The sequence below is a fragment of the Malassezia sympodialis genome, genomic scaffold (assembly GCF_000349305.1).
Source record: "Malassezia sympodialis ATCC 42132 genomic scaffold, msy_sf_1, whole genome shotgun sequence".
NCBI classification, from domain to species: Eukaryota; Fungi; Basidiomycota; class Malasseziomycetes; order Malasseziales; family Malasseziaceae; genus Malassezia; species Malassezia sympodialis.
Window position 1 is genome coordinate 437,508 of NW_017387799.1, and position 23,976 is coordinate 461,483.

Below are 23,976 nucleotides of genomic sequence, written 5' to 3' on the forward strand. Positions count from 1 at the left end.
ACTCATTCCACGGCCCGATTTGCGCCATTCGAATGGATGAACACTATCGGACTTTAGCCCATTACGTGAGACATGCGTGCCAGACAGGACACATACATTGCAACATGCCACTTTATGCACAGCACCCTATTTGCACGTGACGACCCTCGACTGTGGCGGTGTGGCCGCGTTCGATCATGTTCGAGCAAGCGCCAGCGCCCAACACCGCCGCAGGCCACTGCCCATCGGGGCGTCCTCAACACCAGGGCCATCGAGCCATTGGCGCGCACGGACCGTTTCGCCAGGCGCTGGGGGTGCAGGCGGCCCCAGCGACACGTCGGTCAGGACGACGTGCATGAGCCAGTGCAGGTGGCTGAACTCATGTCGCACGGTGCCTAGGTACTGTGCGGCGTCCGCGCGGAGCGTGATGGGCGCATCGCGGAGCGAAGGCACGTCCAACGCTTCGACAAAGGCGCGCGCGCCGCGCTCCATGGCCTGTGGGTCGCACTCGCCTGGCTCATCCGGTAGCACCTCGGTAGGGAACTCCCACAGGCTCGCTAAGAGGCCCTCGTGTGGCCGCTGGTGCAGCAGGTACATCGGCGACGAGCCCTCGGCGCTGCTGTACCGCACAACGCACACGCGGCGCACCTCGCAGCGCGGCATCTGCTTCGCAACGCGCATGGGAAACAGCTGCGCGTAGCGGATCCGCAGCGGCACGGCGCCGCGGCCCTTGTCTCGAGTCGGGGGCGCGGCGGCCAAGCCCTGCAGCGTCATCTGCGTAAGCTTTTTTGCGCTCTTGGGCGCCGGCCCGCCAGGCGCGGCGTCCGCGTCTGCTGGGTCGGGGAGCGGCACGCACTGCGTACACAGGTCTTCGACGTCCACACACGGCACGGCCGGCGTCTCGGACGGGGTGGTGAGCGATGCCTCGTAGCGCGTGCCCTCCGCGTACGCACGACACGTCGCCTGGATCGGGCATTCCTCGCAGCCGGGCCGGGTCGGCGTGCATAACGTGCTCCCGAGCTCCATGAGCCCCTGGTTCCAGCGGCCTGGCACGTCGCTGGGCCGGCCCGGTGCTACCGACTCAACGAGCAGGCGTGCCAGCTCCCACTGCAGGTCTGCTGTACTTTTTGCGCGGGGGTCCGCGTACAGGCCCGTCTGTCGGCTGAGCACGCGCGCCACGTTGCCATCGAGGATCGGCACGGCATGGCCAAACACGATCGACGAGATGGCGCCGGCCGTGTACGGCCCAATCCCGGGGATGTCCCGCCCTAGCGCGTCAGCATACTCTGGCAGGCACCCTCCTAGCTCGCGCACGACTTTCTGCGCGGCCTCGTGGATCCGTCGAGCACGTCCGTAGTAGCCAAGACCGCGCCACGCTGCCAGCACATCGTCCAACGACGCCTGTGCAAGAGCCTCGATGGTCGGCCATTTATCCATCCACGCGTGCCAGTAGCTGCGCACCGTTTCGACGCGCGTCTGCTGCAGCATGATCTCGGAGATCCACACTTCATACGCGCGCTTCTGCAGCGCGTCGGTGCGGGATGCCGCGCCCCCTGCCTCCGAGGCCGACGCCGATCCACACACGCGCTTCGGAAGCGGTGCATCTGGATCCATCCATGGCTGGCGCCACGGCATGTCCCGATCGTGCTGGGTCGCATCAAACCACGCGAGCAGCTGCTGCGCCGACGCAGGCGTGTCTAGCAGGAGGGGGCGGTGGTAGCTGGGCGTATGAGGACGCGGACCAGGCGCACTGCAGGCCGGCCCACTGTCTGACTCGTGCAAAAAGGCCCATGGCGCCTTGCGCATGCGCGCGCTCGCAGGGCGCCGTGTCACACGCGGCGCGGCCATCGCTCGTGCAGGGCCGGCGAGGCGCGTGTGGAGGTAAGACGGCCGTGGCCGGGCGTGGCCCCAAGCCGTCGCGTTGCTCTGCTCTGTCTGCATGGCACCGAGGCGGCTCGCATCCACGGCGCACGCGCGCCAGCCATCGACGGAGGGGAGCCCCCTACCGCGGGCGTGGCAGATAGCCTCGTCGCTGCATGCCGATGGCAGCCTAAGTGTCGTGCGGCAGGACGACGAGGCGAGCAACAGTGGCCTCCTCGACCTGGTGCCCACGCTCGGCAGCGCGTCGGGCCCCGGCATGCATACCCCCGTGCTTGGCGGTGACCAGGCACGTATGCCGCCGCCCATACTCGGCAAGCAGCGCCCCCGCAAAATCTCGCGCAGCGATGCGCCTTGGACGCGCGCGCGCGCGCGCGACTCGCTGAGCGATGCGTCGACGGAAGCCTCTAATGCGAGCGTCATTGTGCACGAAGAGCCTGCCGAGAAGCCGCCCGCTATTGTAGTGCCTCCCACGGATGATGCTGCGCCGTCGACGCTGCCTGCGCGTTTGCGCCGCTGGATGCATGATGCGATGAAGCAGCACATGTACGAGACGGCCATCTTCTGGGGCCAGCAGGTTGTGGCGCTCGAGCGTACGTCTACGTCACTCACCCAGCCACGGAACTTGCGTACAATGATGCGTACTGGCTTGCTCAGGCTTACTTTTACACACACCAATACGCGCGCGCTGAGCATCTGCTCACAACGCCGCTGCGGTGCGGTGCGGTGCCGCTCGATACGTCGGCGCCGGGCGCGACGCCCGTCGGCACGCAGGGCGATGCGCTGCAGGCTGCGCTCGAAGCGACACGCGCCAACAGTGCGCTCCCGCCAGCGATCCAGGCGCGCCGTGCGCGCGCTGGCACCTACACGAGCGTCACGGACGCGGCCGGCGGCGCACCGAGCGAAGCGCCCCCGGACGACGGCCCGCGGCGCCTCTCGCGGCGGCGCAAGCGCTCGCCCTCGCTGACGGACCCGTTCCATGTGTCGGGCCCGGCGTGTCTGCCCATCGATACCGAATTCTCGCGGGTCGTCGTGCCGCGCGATACCGAAGCACATGGGCCGTGCCTGGTGAACTGGAGCTCGCCGTGCCGCTACCTCGCGGCGCAGTGCCTCGTGCGCCTCGGGCGCTTCCACGAGGCGCTGGAGCTCACTGGCGAGGACCACACGCGCTGGACCGGGCGTGCGTCGGCCAAGACGCCCGCGCTCGATGGCGGTCTGAAGCTCAGCTCGAGTGTGTGCCACTTGCGCGGCCAGATCCACCTGCGGCTCGAGGAGCCGTGGAAGGCCAAGGAGGCATTTATGCTCGCGCTCGCGCTCGATGTAAAAAACTACGACAGCTTCTCGGCGCTGCTGGACGGGTGCCTGCTGGGCGAGGACGAGCTGTGGGACTTTGTGCAGTCGCTCGAGTACGCGGCGCAGGCCGGCTCGGACGCCGACGCCCACGCGGACCTGGCGTATGTGCGCCTCATGTACACGGCGCGTCTTCCGAAGCGCGCTCAGGCGCACGCGGCGCAGGCCGCCGCCGCGCGCCAGCGCCTCGTCGAGCAGCACGCAGCACTACGCATGAATGCCGAGGTGCTGCTGAGCCTCGCCGAGGCGCTGTACCAGGCGATGCGGTACGAGGACGCCCACGCTGTCACGAGCCACCTGCTCGCGCTCGACCCCGGCGCGATGCTTGCGCTGCCCGTGCACATTGCGTGCATGCACTACCTGCCGCGCCTCCATCCCGCCCTCTTCCTCCTCGCGCACAGACTCACCGAGACGCATCCCGACAGCTGCGAGGCGTGGTACGCGGTCGGCACATGGTACGCGTCCGCGCACCGCTGGAGCGAGGCGCGTCGCTACTTCAGCAAGGCATCCCTCCTTGATCCGCGCTTTGTCCCGTCCTGGATTGCGTTTGGCCACAGTTTCGCGCTCGAGGGCGAGTCGGACCAGGCGATCACGGCCTACTCCACAGCCGCCCGCAAGTTTCCCGACTCGGGCCTGCCGCGCCTGTTTCTAGGCATGGAGCACCTCGCGCAGGGGAACCGCAGCCTCGCGCAGCTGTTCCTCCAGAGCGCCGAGGAGGAGCTTGGTCACGATCCCCTGTGCGCGAACGAGCGCGGTGTGGCCCTCTTCCAAAGTGGGCGCGTCGACGAGGCCATCGACTGCTTCCGCGCCGCGCTCGACGCGGCAGCGGAGACGCAGCAGCCCGCGGCCGCTTGGAGCGCCGTGCACTTGAATCTCGGCCTTGCGTACCGCCGCGTGCAGCGCGACGACGAGGCGCGTGCCTGTTTCTTGCGCGTGCTCGACTACGATCCGGCATGTGCGTCAGCCTATATTGCGCTCGGCCTATGTGCGCATCGGCGCGGCGACTTGGCCGACGCGATCGGCTGGTATCATGAAGGTCTCGGCGTCGATCCCCGCGACCCCATCGGCACCGAGCTCCTAAGTCTCGCCCTCGACGCGCGCGTCGCGCAGGGCCTGCCGCCGGCGCTGCAGCACGCGGTCGACGATGAAGATGCGTCAGTGAGCATGTCCCTCTCATAGTGTCAGGTAGCGGATCAGCGGCGTCTCGTCCACTTCCAAGGTGCGCGCGCGTGGCGCGCCGGCGGGCGCTTCGAGGTCCTGGAGCAGCTCCGCCAGCTTCGGGTTCGGTAGCACCGTCGGCAGCGGCTCCGCCTCCAGCACGGCCATCACGAGCTCCGTGGCCTTTTGCGCATAGTCCTCGTCGTCCCGCACCGCGAGATCCGCGCAGTACGCACGCGGCCCCGTGCGGCCAGGCAGCAGCGAGTCGAGCACCACGTCCAGCAAGCCCGTGTCGGCCAGGGCCTGCGCCACGTCGGGGTGCCGAACGCCCGCCTGCTGCGTCGCAGGCACGTCGTCGCGCGGCGCCGACGTAGGCAGTGCAGGCTCGGGTGCAGCGGGCGCCGCGCGCTGGGCCTCACGTGTCTGGCGCACCAGCTGCGTTAGCAGAAAGACCACCTTGCGGCGCAGCACGAGGTTGTCGCTCTCGAGCGCGCGATGCAGCGGCGCCCATCCGCCGGCCGTAGCGAACTGCGCGACCGCTGCAGGATAGTGCCGGAGTAGCGCACTGAGCGCGTACGCACTCTTGTTCTGCACGCCGCTGTGCGCCGCGGACAAAAGCGTAAGCAGAGGCGCGAGCACGTCGTGCTCGAGCGCAGCTGCCTGCGCCTTGTCGTTGTTCTGGATAGCCGTGCCGATGACCCAGGCGGTGGCACTCTGGATTTCTGGCGCATCCGTATCCAGCAGCGCGCGAATAGCCGGCCACATGCCCATCGGCGCCATGTTGTTGGCATTGTCGACCTGTTCAATGAGCATTTCAAAGTTGTCGAGCGCCGTGCAGCGATCTTCGATGGTGCGCGATGAATCCGTCGCCACGGCAAGCTCTTCCTGCATCATCTGAGCCTCGCTCTTTCCCATGATCGCCTCGTACAGGCCAGGATCGGCCAGGTCAGGCCGACGCCCGGCGGCCACATCCGCGGACACTTGGGCGACAGACGACGTTCCATCAGGGTTCATGGGTGCATTACGGATGCCCCACTTGAGTAGTTCGTCGGCAGTGCGATTCGCCATGGTGAGAGCCGTGCGCCACCGTGTCTCTAGACGCACCGCGGCCTGCCATCGGCTGACCCCTGAACAAGTCACGTGTTGCAAACCTTTCCGCGCTCAACGGCGAGTGTTTTTCTTTCCACCTCTATTTATCATGGTATGTGGCCGTAAGTAACACCAGGGCTCTTGCTTCTCTTCTCTCGGCGGCAACAAGGACAAGTCGATGAACCGCACTGACACCAACCACGGCAATGAGCTGCAGCGGACGACCTCGTCGTACCAGGGCTCGGTGGCTGACGGTATGCGCTACTCGGACAACCGCCAGACCTCGGACCGCGACCGCCTGACGGCGTCGCAGGTGTACAAGTCCAAGACGCTGGAGGAGCGCATCAAGCAGGCTGAGGCGGAGAACCGCGCTCGCGCCTAAGCGGACGCCGGCTGCTCGTTGCTCGTCCATGCTACGCGCGTCTCGGACGGCCTATGACTAGGCGAGAGCAGCGTCGGTGCTGAGGACTCGTCCACATTACTTCTATTTCCCTAATGCAGCCGTTGTGTGGCTGGACGATAGGTACTATGGACGACACGCCGCTTCCAATAGATTCGTGCTCTCACAGTGCTATGGGCTACACACTTGTGCTGTGTTCGTTTTTGCCTCTCGATTGTGCGACCGTGCGTCTACGCGCGGCCGTTCGCGGCCGCGAGACCGATGGTGGCGGAATGGTTGCATGGGCGGCCATGTTCGGACCACGTGGTTCAGGACGGTGCGTGCGATTGGGTCTCGACGCAGGTCCCAACAGATAGGGTCCGTGGCCGCCCGCCCGTGTGTGAACCAATCAGAGTCCCGATCACCCGATCGCAACGCTATCGGACCCAAAGCGAACGAAGGAAAAAAGGCGAAAAGCCAGAGATATCTTTTGCGTCCGCGTTATCTTCCGGCGCAAATTGGCAGCGTACACGGTCTTGCGGGCTGCTATCTTGGGACCGGCCCTCGCGATCCAAGGCATCGTATTGCTCCCACGCCAGGCCTCTTGATCCCCTGCACCCCCACAGCGAGTCTCTTGCTGCTCCTCATGGCTGTATCCGGACTCCAGCATCGCCCCCTGGAGGCGCAGTCATCCTACACCGTGCATTCGGCCAAATCAAACCTCGCGCCCCTTTTGAATGGTGCCATGCCTGTGCAGCACGGCACGGCAACGCGGAGCCCTAGTGGGGCGCCGCTCTGGCCCCATACCCCCCCGGGACGTCGCCCTTCTGATAGCAGCTCGGCGGCGTCCGTCTCCGCCGATGTGGATGCGACCGAAGAGGCGCTCAAGCCCTCTGACTCGCCATCGCAGGTATGGGGACCGGCGCTCCACGAGGAGCCGCATTCTGCCGACGAGGCTGCGTCGGAGGCGCCGACGCCCCCCGCTGTTGCACCGCCCCCCGCGCCGAGCGCCGGCACCTGCCCTGGCTCCGGTCTCTGCAACGGGACGGGCGGCTCGTCCGAGTGCAAGGGGTGCCCTACCTTCAACAATGTCATGCCCGTTCCTGAGCCGTCTGACTCTCCTGCGCCGGCGCAGGCACCAGCGTCGGCAGACAAGCCCACGAACGACGAAAAGCCCGCCGTCGAGGCGCTTCGATGCACGAATTGCCAGACGACGACGACGCCTCTATGGCGCCGCGACGAAGACGGAAACAACATCTGCAATGCGTGCGGCCTGTACCACAAGCTCCACGGCACGCACCGCCCCATCGGCATGCGAAAAACCGTCATCAAGCGCCGCAAGCGCCTCCTGGGCACGAACAGTGCCTCGTCCGCGCCGCGCAAGCAGACCGCGCATGCGGCACTGAGCGCGCCGAAGGCCGCCGGTGACTCGGACGTGCGTGCTGAGCGCGAGCGCGAGGCGGCCATGGTGCTCATGGAGGTCGGCTCGTCGCGCTGGGCGCACGAGACGCCCGCGGCGTCGCCACGCCTCCAGCCGGAGGAGGGCGCTGCGCCCGTGCCCCACGAGCCGATGCTCCCCGCCCACGCGCCGCTCGCTTACCATCGCCCGACCTACAGCCCCCGCCTACTGGAGCTCGAGCGCCTGCGCGACGAGCTGTACGTGGAACGCTCACGACTCAACGAACTATTGGAGCGCACCGAGCGCGCCCTCTCGGACTCCTGCCGCCCCCACTACGACCTCCCCGCCTATGCAAAGCCGCCGTACCCGCCCGCTATGCGTATGCGCGCCTCGCCGCCCACGGCCGGTGCAGACGACCGACTTTTGCACGGCCATGGCAGCCCTGCTCTGCATGCGGCAGAGGTAGCACGGGGTGATCCCGGCGAGTTCGTGCGACGACGCCCGACATGGCGGCTGCGCGAGAGCCTGCCGTAGCCGCGATAGCCGTCCAGATACCCTGCATACTATAGAGGCATTCGATCGACGCGCGTGCGCAGCTCGCGCAGCTCGCGCTCGAGACTCGTCACGTGACTCTCAATGTGCGCCTGCTCGTCGGCCATGCTGTCGAGCGCGTCGCGGTGGTCCGGCGACGGCGACTGCACTTCTGGCACGCTCGGCACGCTTGGCGCGCGTGGAACACCTGGCCCGCTACGCCCATGGCGGTACAGTCCTGAGAGGCCCAGCGACGACTGCATGCGCCGCGCCAGGGGCGCCTGCGTCAGCGACGTACGGCGCCCAAACGCATCCTCCGACTCGTTGAGCGTGCGCGGCGCGCGGCGGTACTCGGACAGGGTCCGCCGGCTGTCCATCGCCGTGCGTGGCGCTGCGACGCGCGCGTGTGGCGGCCCCAGCGTCGGCAGCACGAGCGACTCTGTCTCGAGGCGGACGTACTCGGCGCGAAAATCGCGCACCGACGCACTGCCGCGCAGCGTGCGCAGCGTGTGGCCGCGCGGCGGCGACGACACGGACGGCAGCGGCGCATCGCCCACGTCGGTCGGCAGCATCGACAGGCTGCGCGCCGCGCGCGTCGGCGTCGACGTCACCTGCGCATCGAGCCGCAGCTGCCGCATACTGCGCCGCTGCCGCAGCTCTGGGTGCCCAGCCTCGTCGTTCATCGAGCGCCGCATCTCCCGGCACGACGCGCGGTGCCGCAGCGCCGGCGACGTCGAGGGGCTCGACGCCATCGACCCCGTCGACTCGTGGCTCGAGCTGCTTGCCTCGTCGTCGGACGACGAGTACTCCTGCGCCATCCGCCGCAGATTTGACATCCGCGGCGGCGCATCGCGCGCGCGCGGCTTGCGCACACTGCGCTCCACCGCATCCATCATCTCTGCCCACGCCTGTCGCTCCGACACGCTGCGCTTCGACGTACTGCCACCCGAGTGCCGCGAGTCGGCGCCCATCGTGCTGTGCACGAGCGTGAGCGGCGAGCGCGCCGCATGCAGCGGCCGCGCCGGCGGCGGAAACGGGTAGGGCGAGTGCCCCAGCGGCGACGACGTGTCCGCCGCCTTGAACGGCGTATGCATGAGGCTGGCCCGCACGTGTCGCTTCCTCTCCTCGGGCGAGATCACCGCCGACGGCGACGGTGACGGAATCGGCGAGATGGACTTGCCGAACGGCGTCGAGGCGGCCGGCGGCGATGTCGACGCCCTGGGCATCAGGGGCGGCGGCATGGGCGCCGCCAGGGCCTGCGCGTCCGGCAGGAAACTAAACGCGCAGAAGTGCATGTCCAAGTCCGCACACGCCGCTGGGCTGAGGGGCGACGGCGGCGGCCCCGGCGGCGGCGGCGGCGGCGGCTGTGGCGACGACGCGGGCGGCGACGCGGCGCGCCCGACCAACGTGTCCGGCATCCACGACAAGTCGACGGACTCAAAGCCAGGGAACTGATCGATCGGTCCCTGGAACATGGCCGAGAAGCTCGGCGGCGTATCGAGGGTGACCGAGTCGAGTCCGGCCGCATCGCCGCGCGCCGTGCTCGGGCTGTGCAGTACGCTCAGCTGCGATGCGCGCGCATCGCCCAGGTCCGGCACGAACGGGGGCGCACACTGCGCAAGGTCGTGCCATGGCGCGTCGCGCAGCACGGGGTGGTCCTGCACCTCGCGCGTGCTGTGCCGCCCGAGGCGCCGCGGCTCAGCACACACGAGCGAGCAGATGAGGTCTGCGAGCGCCGCACTGCACGGCAGCGGCGCCGGCAGCACAAAGTGCTGCTCGTGGTGCGCAATGTGCGCGTACACATCGGCCGGCTGCGGCGCCCAGAACGGCAGGCGCCCAAACGTCATTTCGTACAGCACGACGCCCAGGCTCCACCAGTCGACGGCGGGGCCGTAGGCGCCAGCGATGTGCGCGTCCGGCACAGGCGCCGCGTCCTCGCCCGAGACGGGCGAGAGTGTATACGCGTGCTGGAGCCGCTCCTCCTCGCAGCGCAAAATCTCCGGCGCGATATAGTCGCATGTGCCCGCTGGGCGCTGGGTATAGTAGGCGAGCACGCGGCGCCCGTGCTCGTCAAACGTGCGGAACGGCGCGCACGTCGCAAAGTCACACAGCTTGAGGCGCCCGCTCTTGTCGAGCAGGAAGTTGGACGGCTTCACATCGCGGTGCACAAAGTGCAGGGCATGCAGCCAGCCGAGCGCGGCGACCATGTCCATGGCATAGCGCACGACCCACGACTCGTGCAGGAGGCCGCCAGTCGTGCTCTTCCCGGGGTACCTCGCCTCGGCCTGCGCCGCCGCCTGGAGGAGCGCATCGAGGTCGCCCGCAGGAAAGTACTCCATGACCATGTGCACGGAGCGCACGCTCTGGAACGCGGCATGTAGCTGGGGCGTGTACGCACAGTGGCTGTCGTCGAGGCCGCCCTGCGCGAGCAGCTGGCTCTCGTACACGGGCGAGAAGCGAAAGTCCTCGCGGCGCGCGATGCCCTTGAGGACGGTCTTGAGCACGTACAGCTGGCGGTCCATGCGGCACCGCACAATTTCCACGGTGCCCGTGGCGCCGTGCTGCAGCGTGCACAGCGACGCAAAGTCGGCGGCCTGCAGCGACGCCTGCTGGATATCTTCGAGGCGCGTGCGCACAAACGCGCGCGTGCGCTCGAGCTGGATATGCCGTGGGACGTGGTCCGTGGCCCACAGGAGCGCAAGCGCACAATCGAGCTCGCGCCCCAGCCGGCCCTCCTCCCGCCCGTCCGGCGGAAGCTGCGATACGAGCACGCGCAGCGCCGGCGCATGCCGCGCCGCATACGCAACGAGCGGCGCAACGGCATCCCGAACATCGGGCGCGTGAAGCACTGCGCGTAGGCGCGCATGCCGCACACTCCATGCCTCCGACGTCGCCCTCATGCTACAGGATCATGACGTGCGCCACGCCGTGCACGGCGCCGCGCCAGATCAACACGTATCCCATCACGTGATACCAGCGGCGCCCCCGCTCGCGGCCGCGCGCGTGCAGCTCGAGCGAGCGTTTGCCAGGCATGTCGTCCGGGCCGCCGCGCCGGATGGGCGTGCGCCACCATAAGCTGCGTGCGCCGCGCAGCGTATGTCGCGATACTGACCGCAGCACGGCCTCACTGTGCCCGTGGACGAAATGTGGGCGCGCCTCTCGGCGGCGATCACGCAGATTCAGCAGCACAACATCTCGCAGCTGAGCTACGAGGAGCACTACCGCTACGCCTACAACCTCATTCTCGTGCGTGCGTGCTACTTACGCAGAACCAACAGGGCGACATGCTCTATGCGGGCGTGCGGCGCCAGGTCGCCGAGCACCTCGCGCGCCAGCTGGACGCGCGACTCGTACCGCTCTTCCCCGTCGAGGCCGACCAGGTGCGCGTGGCCGCCGCGGCGCTGGAGCTGCCGCGTGCCGCGCCCGGACTTGCGCACGCGCTCGGCCTGCTGCCGGGCGGCGATGCGTCGCTGCTGCACACGGTCGGCGCGGGCGAGCGCTTCCTCGGCGCGCTGACCGACCTGTGGGACGACCATGGCTCGTGCATGAGCAAGCTGCGCGACGTGCTCAAGTACGTCGACCGCGTGTACGTGCCGAACCAGCAGCGCGTGCCGATCTGGGACCTGGGCCTCGACCTGTTCCGCGACACGGTCGTGCGGTCAACGCGGCAGCCGTGCTATGTGCAGCTCATGGTGACTCTCCTGCGGCACGTCTACTGCGAGCGCGAGGGCACCGTCGTGGAGCGCCGCACGCTCAAGGCCGTCACGGATATGCTCCTGGCGCTGAGCCATACGCCGGACGTGAGTGTGTATGTGCACGACTGGGAGCCGCTCTTCCTGCGTGCGTCGTCCGAGTACTACGTCGCCGAGTCGCAGCGCCTGCTCGCGACGCAGCAGGCGACGCACTACCTCGTGCAGGCCGAGCGGCGGCTCGCCGAGGAAGAGGCGCGCGTCGTGGCGTGCTTCTCGCCGCGCACGTGGCCGGCGCTGCAGGCGCTCGTCGAGCAGCGTCTCCTGACGGACCACCTGGACCAGGTGCTCGCGATGCCAAGCGGCGGCCTCGTGGCCCTGCTCGACGCCGACGCGCGGCCGGACCTCGAGCGCCTGTACCGCCTGTTTGCGCGCGTGGAGCCGGGCCTCCCTGCGCTGCACCGTGCGTTGCGCGAGTACATCGCGGCGCGCGGCCGGCGCATCCACGAGGCCGCTGCGCCGCGCGAGGGGTCCGCCGCGCCGCCGCTCGAGGTCGCGCTCGCGTGGGTCGAGCAGGTGCTCGCTCTCCAGGCGCAGCTCGATGGCGTGCTTTATACCAGTCTCGCGGGCGACAAGAGCTGCGAGGCCGCGATCAACGAGGCCATGGAGAGCCTCGTCAATATGCAGGCGCGCGCGCCCGAGTTCCTCTCGCTGTTCATCGACGAGCACCTGAAGAAGGGCTCGCGTGCAGCGGCGGATATGGAGCGGGTGCTGACGCAGACCATCACGCTGTTCCGCTTTGTGCACGAGAAGGACGTGTTCGAGCGGTACTACAAGCTGCACCTCACGCGCCGCCTGCTCCACGGGCGGAGCGCGTCGGACGAGGCGGAGCGCGACATGATCGCGCGGCTCAAAGTCGAGGGCGGGCACAGCTACGTGCAGAAGCTGCAGGGCATGCTGAATGACATGAAGCTCAGCGACGAGGTGCTCCAAGCGTTTGAGCGCGAGCAGGCGCGTGCCCCGGCGCCGCGGCCGCTCCCGATGCATGTGCGTGTGCTGACCGCGACGTACTGGCCGATCGCCCTGCCGACACAGCCCCTCGTCCTGCCGCCCGTCCTCGCCGAGGCGTGCAGCGCGTTCGAGCAGTTTTACGCGGCGCGGCACCGCGGGCGTGTGCTGACCTGGCAGCCGTCGCTGGGCACCGCCGACGTGCGCGTGCAGTTCCGCGCGCGCGCGCACGACCTGTCCGTCTCGACGTACGCGCTCATCGTGCTGCTCCTCTTCGAGCACACAGACACACTCGCCTACCCCGCGATCCGCGCTGCGACGCAGATGAGCGATGCGGACCTGCAGCGCACGCTGCAGAGCCTCGCGTGTGCCAAGTACAAGATTCTGCGCAAGGAACCCAAAGGGCGCGACGTGCACGAGTCCGACACCTTCACGTTCCATGCCGACTTCACGTGTCCGCTCGCGCGCATCAAGATTGCCCAGGTCGCCGCCAAAGTCGAGACGCCCGGCGAGCGGCAGGCAACGACGGCCAAGGTCGAGGAGGAGCGCAAGAACCAGGTCGATGTACGTGTCTATCTCTTACGCAGGCATGCATCGTGCGTATCATGAAGAGCCGCCAGACGCTCGCGCACAACGAGCTCGTAAACGAGGTCGTGCGCCAGCTGCTGCCGCGCTTCCAGCCGTCCCCCGCACTGATCAAGAAGCGCATCGAGTCGCTCTTGGATCGAGGTACGTGCACGTCACTGACGCCAGAATATCTAGAGGTACGCCCACGCACTCACGCAGCGCACGGAGGAGCGGCATGTGTATCAGTATGTAGCGTAGGCCGACGCGGTTCCGTGCTATGCGGTACATCACACGGGCGCCGCTGCGCGCTGTGCATGAAGAATGTGGCCCAGCTCACGTGCGGCACGATAGGGCCACGCGCCCTCGCCCAATCCAACGCGTGCGGCGCGCTCGCGCCCAGGTGGAGCACGGACACGCGTGCGGCGCCGCACAGGCACGAGCGGCGTGCCACCGGCGGGCGCGGCTCGATCTTATCCCGCCGCGTCTTGGTGCCTCGCACGGGTGCTCCCTGCCCGTTCGCTGTCCCTGCCATGTCGCCCGCCCGCGAGCGGGTCGCGCCTACGGAGACGGAGCCTGAAGCCGCTGCCGAGTCCAGCCGCGCCGGCGCCCGCGCGTCCGCCGGGCCCGCGGACGAGTTCCTGGCGCGAGCGCAGGCCCTCGGCCTGCGCCTCAGCCGCACTGACTACGAGCGCACGCGCGCGGGCGTCGCTGCCTTTCTCAAGGCCGAGCGCGTGCCCGCGTCGGCGGCCGCGCACGGCACGCCCGCCGACACGTCGGACGACGCGGATCGCTCGGCGCCCCCCACGGATCCCGACGTGACGCCACAGCTCTCCCAGTGGCTCCGCACGCCCAGCGGCCAGCTGAACTTCTTCACAGCGGTCGTGCACCCCATGGCCCACGACGAGCAGCGCGCGCGCCTGAGCCTCGATGAGGTCGGCAGCGCCGAAGAGAAGCGCCGCCGCCGCCTGCGCCGCCGCCGCCTCCTCGAGAAGCAAATGCTCCTCGAGACAGGCGCGGCCTCGCCCGCGCCGTCCCTCTCAGATGTACCGCCCTCGCCGGCCGGCACACCGCGCACAAGCGATGCGCCGGAGCTCGACTCGCCCGTGTCTCTCGGCACGATGCGCAGCAGCACGCCCGTGGGATCCCGTGCGACGCGCGCGTCGACGCCGGGCAGCCCCGAGATCGACATACTCAACCGCATGGCGCGCGTCGACGCGGATGGCAAGCTGTGGCTCGCCTCGCGCACTCACGACGAGACCCTCAGCGAGGACTCGGCGCTCAGCGCGGACGAGTCGGTCGCTGCCACCGACGAGCCCGACTCGAGCCTCGCAGGCTGGGGGCCCCGCCCCGGCGCGCAGACCGAGCAGCTGAATGCATGCATGAAGAATATGAGCCTCCTTGACCGCATCATGCTGAGCAAGACGAGCCCGCGGCGGATGCGCCGCGAGGCCAAGGCGCGCGAGCGCGAGCGTCCCGAGGCGGGCGAGGCGCGCGCCTCACTGCCCGACACGAGCGTGTCGCACTGGGCGGACGTGTCGTCGGAGTCCCTGCTCGATACGTCGACGGACAGCGCGCCGCCCCGTGCGGCCCACAGCCGGCACGCCAGTGCGTCGCTGCGCTGGACGGCGCACAATGCAGCGACGCCGCTGCAGCGCAGCACGTACCGCGCCACGGCGTTCGACGATATGACGGACCTGTCGCCCTTCACCGCCGTCACGCCATTATCGCGCTTTGATCCCGGCACGCAAATCACGCCGATGCGCTACTCGCCGGGCCTGAGCATGGACTACTCGCAGCCCCGCACCTCGACGCTGGCATTCTCGCCGAATCTGCTCACGCCATGGACGCACCGTGGGCGGCTCCTCTCGAATGCCGGACTCGCGAACCTCCCCAGCTCTCCCTTTGTCTCGGGAGAGAACCAGCTGGCTGCGTCCGCCGAGACGGTGCGCGGGTCGTTTGCGTTCTCGTCGACGCCACTCTCGCACCTCCCTGCCCACGACGACACACGCGTACCGGCGACCTCGTCGCCATCGCGCTTGCAGTGCATCGAGTCGTTCCCTGGGCGCTCGCCGCAGGCGCGCGACATCCTCGACTCGCCCGTCGCGCGCGACAATGCACCGAGTCCGCTGGCGAATAAGGGCCTCTTGCGTGCGGCGGCAGCGGGCGTGTCGCCAGGCAAGCCCACCACGTCGCTCCTTTCGCCGCTGTGGATCTCGCACACGGCCGCCACGACCGAGGCAGCACTGCCAGCAGAACTCGATGCACGCTGGCGGCGCACCGATACCATCCGCCCCGCCGACGTGTTCGGCACGGCCGCCCCCCTCGACTCGCGCGCGGCGCCCAGCGTATTTACAGGGCGCGCGAGTGCTGACAGCGACTCGGACGACACGCCCGAGCACGGCACGTCCACGGCGTCGCCGACCACGACGCGCGCACGCCATTTGCTGCCGCGCATGCGGCTTCCGCGCCGCAAGAGTGGGCCGCCGCGCGCTGCGGCGCCGGCGGACGGCCACGACGTGTTTGCCAAGCCCGACGCTGGCGCGCCAGCGTTCCGTGACGTATTCCATCAGACCGTGCCGCCCTCCGACCCGAAGCAGACAGAATGGGACCAGCCGGACGGCAGTCGTATCGTCAAGCTCGTATCAGAGGAGCTGCAGGCGGCGCTCGATGCAGGATCCCTCGAGCGCGAGCCGGCACCGCGCTACTTCCGCCTGCCGCCCGGCCACGGCACATCCAAGGCCAAGCCTTCGTCTGTGTCGTACGCCGGCCTCATTGGGCAGGCCATTCTGTCATCGTCCGATGGGCGCCTGAGTCTCGCCGAGATTTACCTGTGGATCAGCTCCGTGTACCCATACTATGAGCGGGGCGACCGTGGCTGGCAGAACAGTATCCGACACAATCTCAGCCTGAACAAGAGCTTTGTCAAGCTGGAACGCGAGTCCACCATTCCCGGCAAGGGCGGCTGGTGGGCCATCGAGGCCGGGCACGAGCACCGCTTCCACAATGGCCTGTACATGCCGCACGGCACAGGCTCGTCCAGCAGCGTGGCGCCCGCGCGTCCCCTGCGCGTCTCTGCGCCCGCGCCCACACCCGCACCCGACGAGCGCACGCGCAAGAAGCGCACGCCGTTCACACCGCCGTCCGCCCGTGAGGCGGAAATGGCTCGCGCCCAGAGCGAGGGCCCTGCAGAGGCGAACGAGGCAAATCCTACGTTCAAGCGTCCAAAGACGGCGCGGCCTACGCGGTTCGCGCCGCCGCCCGCCATGACCGTGTCGGGCCCAGCGCGCGACGGTACCAGCAGCCCGGTGCCCAGCCCGAACCTCTCACTGGACCGGATGGAGGCGGACAGCTTTGACACATCTACGTCGCGCTCGCTGCTTGCGACGCCTGGGCGGCCGGCCCCTGCGTATGCTATGCCGTCTGACGCCAAGAGCCCAACCACGCACGGAGGCAACACGTCCGCCTCTCTGCTTCCCTCGTCGCTGCCACCGCAGCGGTACCCGGGGACGCTGCCGGAGTACGGGGTCGTGTACATGCCGGGACATGATATGAACGGCGTGCCGATGGCCTCGTCGCCCGGCAAGTCGGCGGCGTACCGTGGCGGCATGCCGGTATCGCTTCCGCAACCGGGCCTGCCGCCGGTGCCGCTCCACGGCATCGCCTCGGGCTACCCTATGCCCGTGCCCGTCCCCCTCGTGCCGGCGGCCTACTCTCGTTATCCCCCTGATGCTACGGCTCCTTCCACCTGGCAGGACAGCGAAACGTCCACGCCTTGGTAAACACCGGCGTGTTAGGCCGGTGGCGCTCTTGATAATTGTATGTAGGAGGATCCGTGCGCGATTGATCGGCCCTATCGGCCCGCCTCCACGGGCTCGATTCTACTACCATGGCACTGAGCGCGGCAGCCCAGTACGGTGCGCAGCACCTCACACGCGGCATTGGGCGACTCTCGCAGCATGTATTCGTTGAAGGCCACGGCTCGTACCTCACAACCGATACGGGCAAGCGCCTGCTTGACATGACATCGTACGTATCGTGCATTGACGCAGCGGCATTGGCGTTGTGAATCTCGGCCATTGCCACCCTGCGGTGACGCGGGCCGCGCAGGAGCAGTGTGGCAAGCTGACGCACGCGCAGCTGAACATTGGCTTCAATGGCCCACAGATCGGGCTCCTTCGAGCGCTGCAGCCCATCATGCCGCACCCGTCGCTCGATACGTTTTTCCTGTGGAACTCGGGCTCGGAGGCCGTCGAGGCGGCCGTCAAGGTCGCGCGTATGGCCACGGGCCGCCCTCACATTGTTGTGGCACAGGGATCGTACCATGGGCGCACGGCAGCGACAGCCGCGATGACGCGCAGCAAGACGCTGTACGGCGAGGGCGTCGGGCCCCTCATGCCCGGCGTATTTTCCATGGCGTTCCCGTACTACTCCCAAATGTGTATGCCGCACGGCACGCCGACGGAGACGCTGGTGGACGTCGCTCTACAGCGTGTGCGGCTGCTGCTCAAGCAGGAGACGGCACCCCGCGATACCGCGGCTATCCTGCTCGAGCCCGTGCTGGGCGAGGGCGGCTATGTTCCGGCGCCGCCTGCGTACCTCGAGGGCCTGCGCCAGATTTGCGACGAGCACGGCATGCTGCTTATCGTCGACGAGGTGCAGTCAGGCTTTGGCCGCACGGGCAAAATGTTTGCCATTGAGCACACAGGCGTCCGGCCCGACGTGATGGTCTTTGCCAAGGGCATCGCAAACGGCTACCCCCTGAGCGGTATTGTCGGCTCGAAAGCGCTCATGGACGTCATGCCGCCGGGCAGCATGGGCGGCACGTACGCGGGCAACGCCGTCTCTTGCGCGGCCGCGCAGGCTACGATCCAGGCATTCCGCGACGAGCACGTCCTTGACAACGTGGCGGCCCGCCACACGGAGCTTCTCGAAGGCCTCGATGCACTGCGTGCGATGCCCGTCGGCCAGCTGATCGAGGATGTGCGAGGCCACGGCTTGATGATCGGTGTGCAGTTCCGCGCGCCGCGCCCCATCGCCGGCCCTCTCACGAAGGCGTGTCTAGAGCGTGACATGCTGCTCCTCAGCACAAGCGCCTTCGATGCCGTCCGCTGGATCCCCCCGCTGACCGTTTCGCGCGAAGAGCTCGCGCAGGCGCTGCAGATTTTCAAGGACGCGCTCGAGGCCGTCGCGCGCGCTGAGGGCTTCCTGTAGTGGAGGTAGATGTTGGCCCGCGGTTCTTTTACGCTCGCCACGACTCGGGGATCGCCATGCTGCTTGTGGGCCTGCTGTGGCTCGCCTGCCTGCGTCTGGTGTTCGCTACAACGCTGTCGCCTGCGCATCCAACGCGCACACTAGCTCCTCGCACGGTGGCTGTCTCTACCCTGTCGCCTGTGTCTGTGCGGCTTCCCGAAGGGCTGCCTAACGTACGCGACATGTCGCTGCTGTATATTGGCCAGGGCTTCCAGAGCCAGACGACAGTCTACGCCATGGTCACAGGCAAGCCGGATGACGCCAATGCTCAGACACACTACATGTACCAAGACCAGACATCCATGCAATTTAACCACATACCCTTGACGTCCAGCGTGGGCGGCCAAGCTTTAACGGGCCTCTTTGGCATGGGCTGCGGGGCCACAGTCCGCAACGACTGGGTGTGCAAGTACGGCTATGAGACATCACAATCTACGAGCATGTACACGACCTTTACGACGTCCATGCGCCCTTCTGTCTTTACCCCCGTACAAGGACTGATCCAGAGCATGCGCCAAGCCACCGCGTCCGGACCGAGTTCTCCGCCGCCCAGCGTCACTCAGTCAAACGCCGGTAGCCCTGCACCAATGCACATGGCGCCCCTTTGCCTGGCGCTCCTCGCCGCGCTGCTCACCGCAGGCGCCTGGCTCTTGTAGAGACTTTGCTCCTATGTACCTATGCAATGTCACACAGCAGATCACCCTGCGACAGGGCCGAGTCGACGTGCACGCACACGCGCTGGACCTTGCCGTCGATAGGGGCCGACACAATGGTCTCCATCTTCATCGCACTCATCACAAAGAGCGGGTCGCCCTTCTTGACGGTGGCACCCTGCTGGGCCTTGACCTCGACGACAACACCGGCGAGCGGCGCTCCGACGCTGCCCGGCTCCGACGTTGCCTTCTCGTGTGTCTCGACCTTGATGTCGGCGCTGCGGTCCACGACAAAGATGCTGCGCGGCTCCGAGTTCACCTCGAAGAACACCTCGCGCGTGCCGTCCTGTTCGTTGAGTGGACCAAGGCCGGTCAGCTTGATGATGATCAGCTTGCCGTGGTCCAAAGGTATGTTCATCTCCTCGCCCACCTGCGGCTTGCCCAGGAAGAAGCGCGTCGGCATCTTGCTCAGGTCGCCGTACTGAGACACAAAGCGCTGCAGGTCCTCAAACACCTTCGGATACATGGCCCAGCTCACCGCGTCGCAGTCGGACATCTTACGACCAAACTTGGCCGACAGATCACGCTTGACCTGCTCAAAGTCAAGCGGCGGCAGCGTCGCACCACGGCGCGTGTCCACGCGCTCCCTGTCGCGGATAATGTGCGTACGTAGTGGCTCGGGGAACCCGCCAGGCGGCGTGCCCAGGAAGCCCTGGAAGAACTCAATCACCGACACGGGGAAGTCGAGCGTCGAAGCCTTCGCTTCGACGTCCTCAGGCGTCAGCTTGTTCGCCACCATGAACTGCGCGAGATCACCGACCACCTTCGACGACGGCGTCACCTTGACAATGTCGCCACACAGCATGTTCGCCTGCATGTAGGCCGTCTTGATCTCGCCCCACTGCGAGCCAAGACCCAACTGCTGCGACTGGAACATGAGGTTCGTGTACTGGCCACCAGGCATTTCATGGTCAAACACCGACGAGTCCGAAGCCTTCACATTCTGCTCGAAGCACTGGTACAGCTGGCGCACCTGCGACCAGTACAGGTTCAAGCGCTGCACGTTCTCGTGCGAAATACCAGTACCCAACTCCATCTGCTCGAGCGAACTGATCACGGCACCCATCGACGGCTGCGACGTCAGACCCGACATGCTGTCGATCGCCACATCCACCACATCGGCACCCGCCTCCGCACAGGCGAGCATGCTCGACACGGCGATACCAGCCGTGTCATGTGAGTGCACGTGGATGGGCAGGTCGGGGTACTTGGCGCGAATCGTGCCGACCAGGAGGCGCGCTGAAGCCGGCTTGAGCAGACCGGCCATGTCCTTGATACCCAAGACATGCAGGTGGCCCGTAGCCACCAGCTCATCCACCAGCTTCATATAGTAGTCGAGCGTGTACTTCGGGTGGCGCGTCGGGTTCGCCACATCACCCGTGTAGCACACCGTACCTTCCACAACACCGCCAGCCACTTTGGCCGCGTGCATACCCAGCTTCAGCGACTCCAGGTTGTTCAGCGAGTCGAACACACGGAAAATGTCGAGACCGTTCTCCACGGCGCGCTTGCTAAACTCGTAGATCGCATTGTCAGGGTACGACGTGTACCCGACGGCGTTCGCACCTCGCACCAGCGCCTGGAACGGGATGTTTGGCACCAGCTTGCGCATCTCACGCAGACGCTGCCACGGGTCTTCGTACAGGAAGCGCATCGACACATCAAACGTGGCACCACCCCAGCACTCGAGACTGTATGCATTCTGCAACACATGCGACGTCGCCTTGGCAATGTTCAGCATCTCCACCGTGCGCAGACGCGTGGCGAACAGGCTCTGATGGGCATCGCGCCACGTCGTGTCCATGATCAGTGTGCCCTTGTAGGCGCGCACCGCCTTGGCAAACGCCTCGGGGCCCTCGTTCACGATAATATTGCGCCAGCCGGTGAGCGCAGGCTTCGATGAGTCAATCTCCTTGTCACCCTCAATCAAGCGCGGCACAGGCACTTCAGTACGCAAACCGGGCTCGCCCACCTGGCCCTTGATCGAGCTGCCGTTAACGAGCAGGTCACCCAGGTAGTGCAGGATCTTTTGCGCACGATTCGACGAGTGCCACAGTTTGAACAGTTCGGGCGTGTCGTCGATCATCGTCGTCCACGTACGCGACTCGATAAAGTGAGGGTGCATGAGCAGGTTCAACAGGTAGGGGATGTTCGTCTTCACACCACGGATACGGAACTCAATCAGTGCACGCAGCGTCTTGCGGCGTGCCAGCTCGTATGAAGCCGCACGGCACGTCACCTTCACCAGCAACGAGTCATAGTGAGGCGTCACATGCGCACCCACGAAGCCGGAGCCAGCGTCCAGACGCACACCATTGCCGCCTGCAGCCTTGTACACTTCGATGCGGCCTGTGTCCGGCTGGAAGCCAGCCTCCGGGTCCTCAGTTGTGATACGGCATTGAATGGCCGAGCCACGAGGCAACACCTTCGCTTGGTCGAGGCCCAGCTCCGGCAATGACTTGCCGTTCGCAATCTGGATTTGCATGGCCACAATGTCGATACCAGTGATCTCCTCCGTGATGGTGTGCTCAACCTGCAGACGGGGGTTGATCTCAATAAAGTAGTGACGGTTCATCTGGTCCACCAGGAATTCGGCCGTCCCGGCGTTGCGGTAGTTGGCCGTGCGCGCCAGCTTCACCGCATCGGCCAGAATGGCCTGACGCACCTCGTCGCCCAGACCGCTCGCCGGCGCAATCTCAACAACCTTCTGGTGGCGACGCTGCACGGAGCAGTCACGCTCCAGGAGATGCATAAAGTTGCCTTGTCCATCGGCCAGCAGCTGCACCTCAATGTGACGGGGCTTGTCTAGGAAGCGCTCAATAAACACCGTGGGGTCACCGAAGGCCGAACGCGCCTCAGACACGGCACGCTCAAACGACTCGCGGAAGTCCTCCGGACGGCGTACCACGCGCATACCACGGCCACCACCGCCCATAGCAGCCTTGATAATTACCGGGAAGCCCACCTCCTTGATGAAGGGTTCCGCCGCTTCATAGCTCGCGATAGGGCCGGGCGTACCAGGCACAATGGGCACCTGCGCCTCGCGCGCCAAGTCACGCGCCTTAGTTTTATCACCCAGTGCATCAATAGTCTGGGCCCGGGGACCAATAAAGGCAATACCCGCGTCCTCGACCTTTTGTGCAAACTCGGGGTTCTCCGACAGGAAACCATAACCAGGGTGGATCATATCCACATGGTTTTCCTTTGCAATACGAACAATGTCGTCGATGGCGAGGTAGGCAGCCACGGGAGAAAGGCCAGCACCGACCTGGAAAGCATAGTCCGCCTTGGATATTAGTGGCACATTCACTCAAACATACCTTGTTCCGGTGTGCACACATGCGGTCCTCATGGCTATAAATAGCGACCGTCTCCAGACCGAGCTCATGGGCTGTGCGGAAAATACGAATGGCAATTTCCTGTGTGTCAATGGTTTCTTACGCTTCTAATACATACACCACGGTTCGCAACCATGAGGCGGCGCGCCTTCATATCAGAAAGTTGACGCAAGTCATGGCAAATTCGCAGGATACCATGATCCGGGATCTGCTCGTCGACTTCAGGCGCTCCTGGCATGTCTAGATACGAAGAGGACGAACTGGTCGGATGCAGGGAGGGTTTGACGGGACCGTTGCAAATAAATGCAAGTATGCAGCTACGGGTAAGGTCCGAAACGTCCGTGCGCTGTTGCGTCATCCATTTGCGAATTTTTATTGGGCCACACACACTCTTCCTACGAATCCTGCAGCTAATTACGTTGCTTATGCCATTGAGGGTCTCATTCCTGTATAGCCCCACTGCTCTCCATCAGATATCTGGACAAGCACAGCGATAGAGTAGCAGTCCCTACTCAACTCACTCTTTACAAAATTCAACACCACATAGTGCATCTACGGGTCGAACACCGGTCTATAGACAAAAACGCAACGAACTGCTAGCATCCGAATTGACCAATGTCGTCAGCCAGGCTAACCAGATTAGTCCAAACGAAAGTGCTTGCAGAACATCGCAAAGAGAAAAATTGCCGAATCGTAAAGTACGAATCAGACGTTGTGGTTCGTTTAGTTTGCGATAAGCAAAAGTCTACGTCTCGGTATAAACCTCAGAGACCATAGATCCTGTCCGTGCAGAAAGATGACGTATCACAACACAGGTCTGGCCCTTTTATAGATTTACTTCAGCGGGTACACGTGGACTGTCGCCCTCGTCTGATGGCCGCTGGCTACTAATCACGTGCATCTTTCTCACAAATTATACAAACACGTGACTGACCTAGCGCCGTCAGCCGAGGTAGCTGAACCTTCTGCTGACCACGCTCGTCAACTCACCTCACCATGTCGCTCGTGCCGCCGGACCCGTCGATGAACTTCGCGCACATCTTGCGGTATGTATTTTCACCACTTTGCCAAAGAACAGTTCTGACTCTCTGCTAGTCTGCTGAACACTAACGTGGACGGCAAGCGCAAGATCCAGTACGCCCTGACTGAAATTAAGGGTGTGGGTCGTCGCTACGCTAACATTGTCTGCAAGAAGGCTGATGTCGATCTGGCCAAGCGGTACGTATTCTGTATGTGCCATTAGTCTATTGTTGTGGTGTTACGCACACCCAGCTATTCTTTTGGTACCTTTCTTTAAAAGGACATACTAATAGTTGCAGTGCCGGTGAACTCAACTCGGATGAGCTTGAGCGCATTGTCAACATCCTGCAGTCACCTCAGGAGTTCAAGATTCCCACCTGGTTCCTTAACCGGCAGAAGGACTTCACCACCGGCAAGGACTCGCAGGTTCTGTCGAACAACGTCGAGGCTAAGCTGCGTGATGACCTGGAGCGCCTGAAGAAGATCCGTGCCCACCGTGGTCTGCGTCACTACTGGGAGCTCCGTGCCCGTGGTCAGCACACACGCACGACTGGTCGTCGTGGTCGTACTGTTGCCAACAAGAAGAAGTAAATGTCAACTTCAAAAGAAAGGCGCTTGCTGTACCATC

At 65.7% G+C, this 23,976-nt stretch overlaps 10 protein-coding genes across 10 annotated transcripts; 6 read left to right on the forward strand and 4 right to left on the reverse strand.

The window, feature by feature from the left end:
• Positions 1-174: 174 nt before the first annotated feature.
• On the reverse strand, positions 175-1,827 carry MSY001_0185 (uncharacterized protein; the record flags this gene model as incomplete). Its single annotated transcript, XM_018883964.1, has 1 exon — positions 175-1,827. One exon carries the CDS (start codon positions 1,825-1,827, stop codon positions 175-177), a length of 1,653 nt encoding a protein of 550 aa, XP_018738829.1.
• A 91-nt stretch (positions 1,828-1,918) lies between these two features.
• On the forward strand, positions 1,919-4,386 carry MSY001_0186 (uncharacterized protein; the record flags this gene model as incomplete). The annotated part of the gene is made up of 2 exons (XM_018883975.1): positions 1,919-2,450; positions 2,474-4,386. 2 exons carry the CDS (start codon positions 1,919-1,921, stop codon positions 4,384-4,386), a joined length of 2,445 nt encoding a protein of 814 aa, XP_018738830.1.
• Positions 4,381-5,433, reverse strand: MSY001_0187 (uncharacterized protein; the record flags this gene model as incomplete). Its single annotated transcript, XM_018883986.1, has 1 exon — positions 4,381-5,433. One exon carries the CDS (start codon positions 5,431-5,433, stop codon positions 4,381-4,383), a length of 1,053 nt encoding a protein of 350 aa, XP_018738831.1.
• Positions 5,432-5,836, forward strand: MSY001_0188 (uncharacterized protein; the record flags this gene model as incomplete). Its single annotated transcript, XM_018883998.1, has 2 exons — positions 5,432-5,443; positions 5,591-5,836. The coding sequence occupies 2 exons, from the start codon at positions 5,432-5,434 to the stop codon at positions 5,834-5,836; spliced, it is 258 nt and encodes an 85-aa protein (XP_018738832.1).
• Positions 5,837-7,795: 1,959 nt separating this feature from the next.
• MSY001_0189 (uncharacterized protein) lies at positions 7,796-10,663 on the reverse strand (the record flags this gene model as incomplete). Its single annotated transcript, XM_018884009.1, has 1 exon — positions 7,796-10,663. One exon carries the CDS (start codon positions 10,661-10,663, stop codon positions 7,796-7,798), a length of 2,868 nt encoding a protein of 955 aa, XP_018738833.1.
• Positions 10,664-10,794: 131 nt separating this feature from the next.
• Positions 10,795-13,285, forward strand: MSY001_0190 (uncharacterized protein; the record flags this gene model as incomplete). Its single annotated transcript, XM_018884020.1, has 5 exons — positions 10,795-10,857; positions 10,881-11,009; positions 11,042-13,024; positions 13,048-13,224; positions 13,247-13,285. 5 exons carry the CDS (start codon positions 10,795-10,797, stop codon positions 13,283-13,285), a joined length of 2,391 nt encoding a protein of 796 aa, XP_018738834.1.
• Positions 13,286-13,557: 272 nt separating this feature from the next.
• Positions 13,558-16,806, forward strand: MSY001_0191 (uncharacterized protein; the record flags this gene model as incomplete). The annotated part of the gene is made up of 2 exons (XM_018884031.1): positions 13,558-14,632; positions 14,666-16,806. 2 exons carry the CDS (start codon positions 13,558-13,560, stop codon positions 16,804-16,806), a joined length of 3,216 nt encoding a protein of 1,071 aa, XP_018738835.1.
• A 107-nt stretch (positions 16,807-16,913) lies between these two features.
• MSY001_0192 (uncharacterized protein) lies at positions 16,914-18,238 on the forward strand (the record flags this gene model as incomplete). Its single annotated transcript, XM_018884042.1, has 2 exons — positions 16,914-17,053; positions 17,077-18,238. 2 exons carry the CDS (start codon positions 16,914-16,916, stop codon positions 18,236-18,238), a joined length of 1,302 nt encoding a protein of 433 aa, XP_018738836.1.
• Positions 18,239-18,952: 714 nt separating this feature from the next.
• On the reverse strand, positions 18,953-22,482 carry MSY001_0193 (uncharacterized protein; the record flags this gene model as incomplete). The annotated part of the gene is made up of 3 exons (XM_018884053.1): positions 18,953-22,276; positions 22,311-22,409; positions 22,447-22,482. The coding sequence occupies 3 exons, from the start codon at positions 22,480-22,482 to the stop codon at positions 18,953-18,955; spliced, it is 3,459 nt and encodes a 1,152-aa protein (XP_018738837.1).
• Positions 22,483-23,324: 842 nt separating this feature from the next.
• Positions 23,325-23,939, forward strand: MSY001_0194 (uncharacterized protein; the record flags this gene model as incomplete). The annotated part of the gene is made up of 3 exons (XM_018884064.1): positions 23,325-23,374; positions 23,424-23,546; positions 23,648-23,939. 3 exons carry the CDS (start codon positions 23,325-23,327, stop codon positions 23,937-23,939), a joined length of 465 nt encoding a protein of 154 aa, XP_018738838.1.
• Between the last annotated feature and the right edge of the window lie 37 nt (positions 23,940-23,976).